A 14,003-nucleotide genomic window follows, 5' to 3' on the forward strand; every position below is an offset into this window, starting at 1 on the left:
TCCATAAGGCACACAGATATCCCCCCTTAATTTTTAGGAAGGAATAGTGCGTCTTATGGAGCGAAAATTACGGTAATAATAATAAACAATAATAAACAATATTATATATGTTGGAAGTAGCCCAGAGTGTGGGACAACCCAGTCAAGTTGGGATATAAATAATAAAAATGATGATGATGATGAAGATGATGATGACGGTGAAGAAGAAGAAGAAGAAGAAGAAGAAAGAAGAAGAAGAAGAAGAAGAAGAAGAAGAAGATAGGACACCCCTCTTTTCCTTGGAGAAATGTTGGAGGGCATGTGTACAGGCATCCTGTTGGTCACTGTGAGAAAAAGATGCTGGACCTGAATGGGCTATTGGCCTGATCCAGCAAGCTTGGTTTATGTTCTTAAGTATATGTGCAATGATGTCAACACATGTCCGTAAACGCGCTCTCCCTCCTGTTGTGCAAGACTTTGGGTGCTAAGAACCCACAGAAACAGAAGATCGGATCTCAAGAGAAAATAGTGGGCGAGAGACTTGGTGTGTTTGTGTGTGCATTGAGGGAAGGGGAGCTGAGCGCCTTGTTTTGCTTATGTTGTTAAAAGAACATCTGAACCGCAGTTTGGAAGAGGTCTCCTCTTCTTTTGAAAGCCTGCTGTTTGATAGAGTGTCACCCGTCCCCTCCTTTCAGAAGAACCAGCTGGCAGCTAAGTGCTAAAGCCACTGACTCGCATGTGTTTTTCTGACATTTAACAAATGGGAACAGCTTGCAGATCTGCGTTAAGTCACTCTGTCTGGCAAATAATCATCGGCTATGCGGCGTCAATGTTCAGAACATTAGCGCAAACACACAAAAAAGGAGGGGAGGGGGGAGAGGGAGGAGAGAACAAATAAATTGTGCCATTGGAAACCCTTTGCAGGAGGACCTATCCGTGGGTGGGGAGACTTTTGGGAAAGAAAGGATGCATTTGAATATAAGGACATCAGAGGAGGCCGGGTGGATCGGGTCAAAGGTTGGTTTAGTCCCAACTCTACTTCCAACCAGATGCTAGTGGGAAGCCTGCAAACAGGACCTGAATTCAACAGCACTCTCCCATCCTCTGGTTTCCAGCAACTGGCATTCACACTTCGGTTGTAGATGGTACACAGAGCCATGATGGATAGCAACCATCAATGACCTTATCCTCCACGAATTTGTCTAAACCGCTGTTAAAGCTATCCAAGTTGATAGCCATGACTATCTTCCGAGGGAGTCCATCCCACTGTCAAACAGGTTAAGGGGTGATATGATAGCCATGTTCAAATATATAAAAGGATGTCATATAGAGGAGGGTGAAAGGTTGTTTTCTGCTCCTCCAGAGAAGCAGATACGGGGCAATGGATTCAAACTACAAGAAAGAAGATTCCACCTAAACATTAGGAAGAACTTCCTGACAGTAAGAGCTGTTTGACAGTGGAATTTGCTACTAAGGAGTGTGGTGGAGTCTCCTTCTGTGGAGGTCTTTAAGCAGAGGCTTGACAGCCATCTGTCAGGAATGCTTTGATGGTGTTTCCTGCTTGGCAGGGGGTTGGACTGGATGGCCCTTGTGGTGTAGTGGTTAAGAGCGGTAGACTCGTTATCTGGGGAACCGGGTTCGCATCTCCACTCCTCCACATGCAGCTGCTGGGTGACCTTGGGCTAGTCACACTTCTCTGAAGTCTCTCAGCCCCACTCACCTCACAGAGTGTTTGTTGTGGGGTGGAAGGGAAAGGAGAATGTGAGCCGCTTTGAGACTCCTTCGGGTAGTGAAAAGCGGGATATCAAATCCAAACTCTTCTTCTTCTCTTCTCTTCTTCTTCCAACTCTATGATTCTATGATTCCTACTGTTTCGTCTTGTAACCTTTCCTCACAGGGGAGCTTCTGCATCCCTTCAATCACTTTGGTGGCCACTTTTCCAGCTCTACAATACCCTCTTCATATCAGGAAGCCAGAACTCTATGCAATATCAAATGCAAATCACACCATAGATTCACCCATCAGCAGTAAGTTACTGGACTTCTGTCATTCCTAGTCATAACGCCTCCAGCCTTGCTGGTTCATTGAGTCTAGCATCACGTTTTGGACAGTGTCGAATTTTAGGGCTGGCCTACTCATGAGGCAAGGTGAGGCAGTCACCTCAGGTGGCAGATCCAGGCACCTTTGCCTTTCCCATCCCTGCCACTCCACCTCCATCACAGCAGCCAGACACCACCACACTTGCCTCCTTCATGGCCATGTGTGTTTGTTGCAGCATTTTCTTTTGCACAAATTCCTAACCAGCCCTGGTAATTGGATGCCTCTGGGAAGCCTGCAAGCAGAGCAAAAGAGAGTCACAGGATGGTGAACAGGCCACATGGACCAGTCTTGCCAGCCTGGTGGCCCATCCTTAGGTGGATGTGTGAAGTCACCCTTCACAGGTGTCTAACTGTCATAACCCTTGACCTGGCCTGGGGAATTAGAGGATGCAGAAGAGAATGAGACTCTGGTTCCATCCTTGGAGGAAGAACTTTATTTGCGTAGCCTACAGGCCATTGCATCAAAAAGACACATATAAAACAACATTACCTTAAAAATAAAATAGCAACATTCACATGAAGAAGAAGAGTTTGGATTTGATATCCCGCTTTTCACTACCTGAAGGAGTCTCAAAGTGGCTAACATTCTCCTTTCCCCTCCTCCCCCACAACAAACACTCTGTGAGGTGAGTGGGGCTGAGAGACTTCAAAGAAGCGTGACTAGCCCATGGTCACCCAGCAGCTGCATGTGGAGGAGCGGAGACACGAACCTGGTCCCCCAGATTACAAGTCTACTGCTCTTAACCACTACACCACACTGGCTCTCATGGACCAGTGGCACACATGGACCTTCCTGGCTAGAGGACAGAGCCCTCCCTCCCTCCACTGATTCAGAAGAGGTGTCTCCCACAGGACCCCTGTTTCCCCAAGATGTTAAGATAAGGTGGGGTCCCTTCAACAAGCCGGGGAGGAGCTAAGCTACAGATCCAGTTAACATACAGGTACATCATAGTTCAGATGGATCTCTGTACCTGCAAGGACAACAGCTTTTATTGCTGCCTCAGCAGGACCTTGGCAGCTCTCCGTGGTGCTGAAAGTGATCTGGGTACCATTGGATCCCTGACTTGGCTTCTTGCTCCATTTTCAGTGTCAAGCAACATTAACTGTTGGTGTAGTAAGTGGTTACATGCAAAATAGAAAATTCTTTCCAGTAGCACCTTAGAGACCAGCTGAGTTTGTTCTTGGTATGAGCTTTCGTGTGCATGCACACTTCTTCAGATACACTGAAACAGAAGTCACCAGATATACCCCTCCCCACTCCCTCACTATATTTAGGATCTGGTGACTTCTGTTTCAGTGTATCTGAAGAAGTGTGCATGCACACGAAAGCTCATACCTAGAACAAACTCAGCTGGTCTCTAAGGTGCTACTGGAAAGAATTTTCTATTTTGTTTCGACTATGGCAGACCAGCACGGCTACCCACCTGTAACTGGTTACATGCAGTTAGTTAAATAGGAATAAATAAATGAAATGAAATGAAATAAACATTGAATTTAGGACTTTGCCCTTCTAAGGCTTGTGTCTGGCTACAGAGCTATGGGGCCACCCATTGAATGCAATCTACTTTTAAATCTTCAGGCAGCAAAACAGTCCACCTCTGATTTTGGTAGCATAGGACCTATCCCTTATGTTCGCCATCCCCCCCCCCCCAAAAAATTGGATTATTCTGCCACAAGGAGTTGCACTAATGTGTCTGCATTTCAAAGTGAGAGATCGGTAGTGTGGGGTGGGGGTGGGGGCTTTATCCCCAAGAGATGAGATTAAAACCAAAGACAGTTGATAAAGAATCTATTGTAGCCCCGCGTATTAGAAGGCAGAGTTATTGTATCTTCCGGATCCATCAAGGTGATAAAGTAACAGATCACGCCGAAGGAAAGGCTGCAAACTGCGCCCAGTTTTCCCATATGAGTAAACAGAGTCTTGTGGCTCTCAGACGGCACTATAAATCCAAGCTAAGCATTTCAGGTCTATATCAGGGTGACAGAAAGCTTCGCGCCTCGTGATTCATCCCGAACGGATGCATCATCTTTTTGTTCCAATCTAATCAGGAACATTTTTGAAATGCCCATTTTTCTTTCGAAGTCAAAAAAAGGCAGGAAAAAGATTTAGTTAGGGTTGTTTTTCTTCCTGCCTGCCTTCTTCTTCTTCTTCCCCCATTTGATGTGAAGTTTGAAAAACGTCTATCTATCTATCTATGAATGACTTGCCTTCTTAGCAGACGACCCTTCTGGTGGCGGAAGGTCCCAACTCTTGTGTTTTACCCCCATCTAGTGGTATCTGTGGAATTTTGCATTCTAGGCTGGTGATATTATGATGGTGTTTTTTTTTGTAAAAAAATGCTTTCACCATTTCATTGTTACGACTTGTGGACTGATCGGGGAATCGTTACGACGATTTATTGCAAAACTTTTTTTAATTAGCAGCCATAGCTAAGTGACAGAGCACAACAGGATAGTTTGGTTGGTTAGAAGGTGGTGCTGAGAAGGACAAGGTTGCAGGTATGGTCCCCGCATGGGACAGCTGTGTATTCCTGCATTGCAGGGGGTTGGACTAGATGATCCTCAGGGTCCCTTCCAACTCTACAATTCTATCCTTTTATATGAGCAACTGGGGAGATTTTGTAGACTTTTGGACACCACATTTGTATTGCATTGATGCTGTTTGGAGGCATCCGTAAATACATCCGTAAAGACATCTGTCCCCAAGAGATGTTTCAAACAACTACTATCAGTCTAAAACATCTCAAGAATGTCCTCCCTCTTTTAGTGAGTAGGCTGAAGCCTCAAACTGGCCATATGTCCTGCTTCTCCAGTGAAACTCGAAAAATTAGAATATTGTGGAGAGTTTCATTTCTTTCAGTAATTCAACTTAAAAGGTGAAACTAATATATGAGATAGACTCATGACATGCAAAGCAAGATATGTCAAGCCTTTATTTGATATAATTGTGATGATTATGGCATACAGCTGATGAGAACCCCAAATTAACAATTTCAACTTTGGGGTTCTCATCAGCTGTGCACCATAATCATCACAATTATAACAAATAAAGGCTTGACACATCTCGCTTTGCATGTCATGAGTCTATCTCAAATATCAACTCCAGTAGCTCATGAAAACAATAGCTTAGATAAATGGACTTTTCCACAATATTCTAATTTTTTGAGTTTCACCTGTATATTGTTTGTGTGTCCCCCTGCCCTCCCAATATTCTGATAAGGATAGAGAGTGCTTTTTTCCTGGTAGAACGCATGGGTATGCATACCCCTAAACATTTTGTGAATATTTGTACTTTTGTCCATTTACTGTATTTATTTTTCCCGATCTGAACTACAAAATGGTGATTTTCTTGAGTCAGAATGAGAGTACCCCTAGCAGAGGAAATATATTTTCACTCCAATATATATATATATATATATATATATATATATATATATATATGGGGAGGGGGAGAAGCAGCACGTGAACAAGAGCTAGCAAGCCTTGCCACACACGCCAAGACATTAAACACGCAATTAGATTTTGTTATTTGAGATCTTAACTTTTCTATGCCACAGTGGAGCTTTGGAGCTTGCAAAGCACAGGAGTGTATTGTCAATATTTAATTTGCTAAATATTTACTTTTCCCGTGAAGATAAAAACTACCATTATATATATGTGTGTGTGTGTGTGTGTGTATATATATATATATATATATAAAATTTAATTTTGTTTAAACATTTTACTTACGTTATCTAGTTTATTACTACTACTACTACTAATAATAATAATTTTATCATGTATACCCCGCAACTCTGGGCGGCTTCCAACACTATAAACGCACTTACTGGGATGGAATGGGTGTGTGGCATAATGTAACACAATATAGTAAAAGAACAGCAACGTATATATTCCTCCAGTTTTCATGGGCTCCAACGAAAGCTAAGCCCCTCCTACCCAAGTCCCTCACCTTCAACTTCCCCTTTTTTGAGCATCACGGAAAAGCTTCCCCCTATAGGGCGCCGCCATCTTCGCCCCGCCCCATTCCTCCCTTGGGCGCGGCCATTAATCATTCTCATCGTCATTTTCCGTACTCGGCGCCGCCGCCATCTTTGTGCCGGGCACCAAAGCCAGCAGCGAAGGGAGCAGGATAACTTCCGGGCAGGCTTCGCTGCGCCCTTTTGGGAACGCCGGCGGAGGAGGCTCCTGCTCCAACCAGACGGCCGCTCCGAGGCGGGCCGGCTTCTGATTGGAGGAGCGGGTGGGGCGGGGCTTCCGAGGAGCCACCAGCTGTTTGGAAAGAAGCAGAAGGGCGAGCGAGGAAGGAGGGATCCCAGGAGCAGCCGCCATGGGGGAGGCGGAGAAGTTCCATTATGTTTACAGCTGCGACCTGGACATCAATGTGCAGCTCAAGATGTGAGTGGGCTGCGGGGGGGGGGGAAGGGAGTAATGCGCATGCATGCATCAATAAATGCAAATGCACATTTATCTGCATGCCTAGAGGCTTGCTTTTGGGTGGGGAGGGCAATATATATGGCTGTTGGTGGGGGTGCAGCCCCATAGGGGCAAGGGGTCCTCATCTCAGTGTCAGAGCCCCTGCTTTTAATATTTGATGGATTATTTTATTTTAATGTTTGCTGGAAGCCACTCAAGAGTGGCTGGGGAAACCCAGCCAGATGGGCGGGGTGTAAATAAATTATGTTGTTGTTGTTGTTGTTGTTGTTGTTCAGTCGTTCAGTCGTGTCCGACTCTTCGTGACCCCATGGACCAGAGCATGCCAGGCACCCTATCCTCTACAAGCACCCTAGATATTTCCCTCTACAAGCACCCTAGATATTTATATCGAGAGTTTTCTGGACCTGATTCTAGAACCCAGGCTGTGGGTTCTAGAGACCCAGGTCTCTTTATCGGGCCCACGGAAAGCTTTTGTTGTTGTTGTTCAGTCGTTCAGTTGTGTCCAACTCTTCGTGACCCCATGGACCAGAGCATGCCAGGCACCCCTATCCTCTACAAGCACCCTAGATATTTCCCTCTACAAGCACCCTAGATATTTATCGTGAGTTTTCTGGACCTGATTCTAGAACCCAGGCTGTGGGTTCTAGAGACCCAGGTCTCTTTATCTGGCCCACGGAAAGCTTTTGTTGTTGTTGTTCAGTCGTTCAGTCGTGTGCGACTCTTCGTGACCCCATGGACCAGAGCACGCCAGGCACCCCTATCCTCCACTGCCTCCCGCAGTTTGGCCAAACTCATGTCAGATTATTATTATTATTATTATTATTATTATTATTTTATATTCAGAAAGCCCCAGGTTCAGTACCCAGGGACACCTCCAGGAAGCGCTGGGAACGTCACCTGCCTGGGAACACAGGAGAGGTGGTGCTGCCAGTCTGTGTGAGCAATGCTGAACTGGACAGACCAATAATCCGACTCAGTGCAATGCTCCTTTCTGATGTAGGGAATGGGACGTTTTTGAAGTGAAGATTGCTAATGTTCTGCAATGCATCTTTTTCTTTTTTTCTTTTTGCTAGTCTTGTTTTATTATTGTCGTTGCATTCAATTAATCGTTGCGATTAATTCGGTATTTGCTCGAAGGCTCCAAATGTACTTTAAAACAAACGCCGAGAGGCTTGAACTGTAGCAAGAGGCACCAGTAGGGCAGCGCCTTACCTTGCAAGCAGGAGGTCTTGGGTTCAATTCCCAATCGCACCTCCAGGGAGTGCTAGGAATGTCCCCTGCCTGAAACCTAGGAGACGTGCTGCTGCCAGTTCGGGTAGGCAATGCTGATCTGGATGGGCTCAGTGTAGTGCAGCTTGCTGATATAGGGAACGGGACATTTTTGAGGTGAAGGTTACAAATGTTCTGCAAGGCATCTTTTCCCCTTGTCTGTTTTATTATTATTATTAAAATAATTTGTTGGTGCGATTAATTCAATAGTTGCTCATAGGCTCAAAATGTACTTTAAAACAAACGCTGCAAGGCTTGAATTGCATCAAAACGTATTAGTAGGGCAGCACCTACCCTGCAAGCAGAGGGTCCCAGTGGCATCGATCTCTAAGTAGAGTTGGGAACGTCCCCTGCCTGACACCCTAGAGAGCTTGCTGCTGCCAGTGTGAGCAATGCAGAGCGACTTCTTCCTTTCCTTTTGAGTCTGAATGCTTTCCCATTTAAAAGCATAATGCCCTGCCCATAGAAATTCGCTTATCAAGAAGGCCAGGCTAGCCACAACTCATCCCCTTTAATGCTACATTTCTACATGCAGGGAGTTCTCGCACGCACCCCGTTCAGACACTGGAGCCATAACCTACAGTCTGAAGCGGAATGGTCTTAGAAATAGGCTTACTGCCTTTTCTCTTGCATAAGCCTACTTTGACAAGGAACAGTAGATGGACTTACTTACCTCTGGCTGTGTGAAAATCTTGTTGCTACGATCTTTTCCTTTGTGCATTGTTTCCCTAGAGGAAGCTTGGAGGGGAAAAGAGAGCAGAAGAGCTACAAAGCGGTTTTGGAAAATCCCATGCTGAGGTTCTCGGGCTTGTACCAGGAGACCTGTTCCGACTTGTACGTCACCTGCCAGGTCTTTGCAGAGGGCAAGCCTCTTGCCCTTCCGGTTCGGACGTCCTACAAAGCTTTTAGCACCAGATGGAAGTAAGTGCCTTTCGTCTTTCAATTCGGATAGCTGGCTGCCATACCTCTTTGTGAGACTTAACAGACCCTGGGGGTAGGCAACGACTATTAGCCATGATCTCCACTGTCATAATGACATAGGAACACAAGGAAGCCTTGCTGGATCAGGCCAGTGGCCCATTTAGTCCAACTTCCTGTTCTCACAGTGGCCGACCAGATGCCTGTAAGAAACCCACAAACAGAAGCATAGACATAGCATAAACAGAAGCATAGACCTTCTCCTTCTTTGGAGGTCTTTAAGCAGAGGCTTGACAGCCATCTGTCAGGAAAGCTTTGATGGTGTTTCCTGCTTGGCAGGGGGTTGGACTGGATGGCCCTTGGGGTCTCTTCCAACTCTATGATTCTATGACATTGTTGCTAGTAGAGTCATACCTCTGGTTGCATTTGCTGCGGGTTGCGTTCGTCATGGGATACGAACGTGCCAGACCCAGAAGTACCGGAACGGGTTGCTTCCAGGTTCGGCGCTTCGCACATGCGCAGAAGCACTAAATCGCGCCTCTGGAACGGATCCCGTTCGCATCAGAGGTCCACTGTAGTAGCAGATGGCCCCTCTCCTCCGAATTAGTCTAATCCTCTTTTAAAGTTTTCCAAGTTGGTGACCCTCTGACAGTAAGAGCCGTCTGACGGTGGAACTGACCACCTCCCCACATCCCCCCGTTGATTCAGCCTTTATTGGCATAATTTAGACAATAGGATTATAGATGAGAAAGAAAGAAAAAAGCTTCCCATGGAAAGACATATTAAACACATGAAACGTACAAAAGACTCAGTAGCCACCATTAAGTAAAACTAAGTAGCTTTAGATTTGACTTTAAAAATCTCGGCTAAATATCCTGAAACAATCTCAGTAGTTTCAGTCCCTCAGCAGATACTGGATTACAGATTCTTTGCAAGCGGATACTTTGAGCTTCAAGGGAGTCGCCAGTAGGTCTCTCTCTGAAGAATGTCAAAGACAGGGCATTCCCCCCCCCCAAAAAAAGGTATATTTTCTGGTGTATTCATGTCACAAGAGCAAAGGGTACCGTATATTCCGGCGTATAAGACGACTGGGCGTATAAGACGACCCCCAAATTTTCCAGTTAAAATAGAGTTTGAGGTATACTCGACTGCAGATTCTCCACCCGGCGTATAAGACGACCCCCGACTTGAGAAGATTTTCCTGAATTAAAAAGTAGTCTTATACGCCAGAATATACAGTATTTTTGGGACCTAAAAATCTATGTCCTGAATTGCGCTTTTGCTTCAACCTAGGGGGCTGTTATGGGAGAAACCACACGATGAATAGCACTGATTACTTTTCTTCTGTGATTTAAAAATGATAACACAACAGACCACCTTGAACAGGGCTGGATTTAGGTTTGATGAGGCCCAGTACTGAAGGTATTGGGGCCCCTTTATATGTCCAGCTGTCCTTTGTCAACAGCAAATTGTCTCTGTGCTATATGCTATATGGTATTTGTGGACCTAATAGGTATCTCAAGCCATTTGCACATGTTGCCATGCCAGCAGTCCATGCAGAATGTAGGCACCCTATATATAGAAGTGAGCAAACCAGTGATATGTAGGAGCAGGCTAGCATTACTTACTTACTTACATCATAGGAGCCTACACAAACACTCTTGCTGTATGTAGGTTTTATTTTATTTATTTTTTATCTTATATTTTGAAAATGTAAACCCAGTTTTTCCCTTCAAATTTTTTTTTTGGGGGGGGGCAAAAGAGTGGAGCCATAAGCTTTAGCTTATTTAGCTTACGGTATACGTAAATCCGGCACTGATGAAAGGTGGTCGGCTTTCCCACATTGGAGGTCTCTAAACTGAGTTTAGATGGCTTTAATCTGCACTGATGCTTTAGCTGTGATTCCTGCATTTGCAGGGGGTTGGACTAGATGGCACTTGGGGGACCTTGCAGCTCCGCTATTGTATGGTTTTTAAATTCCACACTAATATCCACAATCTCTCCTCAGCTGGAACGAGTGGTTAAAACTGCCGGTCAAGTATCCAGACTTGCCGCGCAATGCCCAAGTGGCCTTGACAATTTGGGATGTCTATGGACCTGGCAAAGCAATCCCTGTCGGGGGAACGACTGTCTCGCTTTTCGGAAAGTATGGGTATGTGGCTCCGCTTTCATGTGTTCTGTGCCTTTCAGATTTAAACACTGAAATGTAGAGTTTGGGAGGAAGTTTCTGTGTCAAATCAAATAGCCAGCATGGTGGACTTGTTGGTAGGCCTCCATCTATCTCGGGAGAGAATCAATCCTTTGGTCAAACTGTTGGGGACTTGCTGTTCCTACCATGGCTGTCAAGACCGATATGGGAGAGACATGTTTTGTTGCAGCAGGGGAAGGTGAAGACGTTCAGTTGTGCTGCTGCAGGTGAACCATGGCGTTTCTTCTCTCTGAGCTCCTCCTAGCAGTCATTCCTCCTGTGGTCACTGCTTTGAATGAATGAATGAATCTTTATTTGCGTCAGCCATTGGCCATAGCAATAAGACAACAGTACAGTATACAAAGAATAGAAATGAAAAGTCAATTATATAAAATACATTTTAGGGTTTTGAATCGATAGTCAAATGGCGGCTCTTATTCCAGTTGCCCCAGCTAAAAACCTTGCAACCTTTGCTGTCAACTTGATCTGCCCAGAGAAAGGACACTATGGCGGTGGTTGCGCGACCCGGAATGGACAATAAAAGAGGGGTGATAATCTCATTCCTCAAGTCTCTATAAAGAGTGCAAGCCAGAAGGGCATGCACCACTGATTCGGTACTGCCATTTCCACAGGGACATAAGTGCTTTTGTGTGGGATCTGTTGGAATTGTCCCTCAAGTACAGCCGAGAGCAATACATTCAATCTTGCAGGAGCAAAAGCACGTCTATATTTTAGAATTGCTAGGTTATGCAGATAGGGTGCCAGAGAGTCGAAATAGGAAGGTGGAAAATAGTCATACCATGGGCTAAAATTCCTTATTGTGGCCAAGTTGTTCTGACACTTGATACCATATGTCGTTGTTGTTCAGTCGTGTCTGACTCTTCGTGACCCCATGGACCAGAGCATGCCAAGCACGCCTGTCTTTCACTGCCTCCCGCAGTTTGGTCAGACTCATGTTGGTAGTTTTGAGAACACTGTCCAGCTATCACATTCTCTGTTGTCCCCTTCTCCTTGTGCCCTCTATCTTTCCCAGCATCAGGGTCTTTTCCAGGGAGTCTTCTTGGACTACAAGAAGATCAAACCTATCCATTCTTAAGGAAATCATCCCTCAGTGCTCATTAGAAGGACAGATCCTGAAGCTGAGGCTCCAATACTTTGGCCACCTCATGAGAAGAGAAGACTCCCTGGAAAAGACCCTGATGTTGGGAAAGATGGAGGGCACAAGGAGAAGGGGACGACAAAGGACGAGATGGTTGGACAGTGTTCTCGAAACTACCAACATGAGTCTGACCAAACTGCGGGAGGCAGTGGAAGACAGGAGTGCCTGGCGTGCTCTGGTCCATGGGGTCACGAAGAGTCGGACATGACTGAACAACAACAAACCTGTGTTCACTGCGGAGGGGAAAGCATTTAGTCTTGCGAGCATAAAAGCTCTTCCTTGTGAAGGAAGTAGTTGGTGTTTTAGGTAATTGGCACAAAATCTGTAAGAAGTTGTTGGGCCAGTCACTGCCTCTTAGCCTAGCCTACTTCACATGGTTGTTTTGGGCCTTGAATTCGGAGCGCGGAGAACTATGTTCCAGCTCCTTGTATGAAAGTTTTAATGTAAATAGGATGAATAGTAAGGAAATGGCACGTGCGATGAGCTACTGCTGCCGTACCAAATCCTTTGGTGATCTTTCTGCATGTGGGTGTTCTGTCTGTGCTCGTGTGGGCATTGTCCTAAATCCGCCCTTTTCTCATAGGATGTTCCGCCAGGGAATGCACGACCTGAAGGTCTGGCCCAACGTGGAGGCAGACGGTTCGGAGCCCACCAAGACTCCTGGGAGGACCAGCAGCACTCTTTCGGAGGATCAAATGAGTCGACTTGCCAAGGTGAGGGGAAGTCCTTGTGCGTCCCTCCGTGTGTGGAAGTATAATTTCAGTGTGACGCACCCTGTACGCCCAATTGGGGAAAGGACAGCACAGACAAAAATGGTCCTTGTTTCCAATGGAATATCTAAGAAAAACAAATTCATTTCCTCAATAAGCAAGATGATAGGATTCTTTTGCCGTTGATTGGTGTCTTAATGCTTTCATCTTTCAATTACCAGCAATTGTCTCAAACTTTCCTTGGGAGTCTCTTGTCATTCTGGTTAAATACGTACAGTGATTTATCACTAAGTCACGTTATAATGTGATTTAACACTGCATCTTTCCTATCATGTTTCAATTGCTGTATTTCTTTTACGCTCCCCTTCTTTCCTTTAAAAAAATAGTTTCTTTTTCAATTTTAATAAAAAGTAGGGGAGGTTGGGGGAGGCTGGCTTCCATGTGAAGTATTTAATGCCTCCTTCCCTCATTAATGTTACAAGAGATAGATCTGGGGTTAGCAACCACCCAGACCATATGTTGCATTGCAGCTCTGCCTGAAGAGAGAGTGTATCTGTTGGTCAGGAAGCTCTCAGCTGTAGTAACACTAGCCACTCACTTTCTACCCTAGATTTCACCTTCCACTCCGAAGCAAAAGTTCTGAGCTGCAGTAACTCTCTAGCCACTCACTTTCCACCCTAGATAAGAAACCTGGAGCTGTAGTAACTCTCCTTACTCCCCTTCCAGCCTGGAAAGGAAGCTCTGAGCTGCAGTAACTCTCTAGCCACTCACCTTCCACCCTAGATAAGAAACTTTGAGCTGTAGTAACTCTCCCTATTCCCCTTCCAGTCTGGAAAGGAAGCTCTGAGCTGTAGTAACACCTTCCACCCTGCACGTTGTGTCTGAGTTCCTAGATCTGGTGCAATGTTTCCCCTTTGCACTCTGGGCAGCGTCGATTCCTGCTTTTGTGACAGTTTGATATTGTTCACTTTTGGCACCAAGCTCAATAGACCTTGTTAAATCTCTCCCCCACCCCCTTCCTTTTTCCTTTTTAAAAAATATGGATGTCAGATTTCATGGTTTCAAGGCAACTCTCCATGGCTTTGTGCAAATTGAAGTGAATATCTGGAACGGGGCTATAAATATGTCAGTTTGATCTTTTGGAGATTTACCATGGCAATAAACTAACTTGCGTTAAATTGCACATACCTCTTATAAGGCTAGTTTACCTTGGGATTCTAATACAAAAAAAAAAAGCATTATAATCC

The 14,003-nt window shown here is 45.3% G+C and overlaps 1 protein-coding gene across 2 annotated transcripts in view; it reads left to right on the forward strand.

Moving 5' to 3' along the window:
• Positions 1-6,357: 6,357 nt before the first annotated feature.
• Positions 6,358-14,003, forward strand: part of PIK3C3 (phosphatidylinositol 3-kinase catalytic subunit type 3) — a 111,544-nt gene continuing 103,898 nt past the window's right edge. For both annotated transcript variants that reach the window (XM_033164180.1, XM_033164181.1), the window contains exons 1-4: positions 6,358-6,473; positions 8,514-8,702; positions 10,708-10,851; positions 12,630-12,759. In XM_033164180.1, coding sequence (XP_033020071.1) covers positions 6,406-6,473; positions 8,514-8,702; positions 10,708-10,851; positions 12,630-12,759 — 531 coding nt within the window. In that variant the 5' untranslated portion in view covers positions 6,358-6,405. The remainder of the gene's footprint in view (positions 6,474-8,513; positions 8,703-10,707; positions 10,852-12,629; positions 12,760-14,003) is intronic.

This window comes from Lacerta agilis, chromosome 11, assembly GCF_009819535.1.
Source record: "Lacerta agilis isolate rLacAgi1 chromosome 11, rLacAgi1.pri, whole genome shotgun sequence".
In the NCBI taxonomy this organism is placed as follows: domain Eukaryota; kingdom Metazoa; phylum Chordata; class Lepidosauria; order Squamata; family Lacertidae; genus Lacerta; species Lacerta agilis.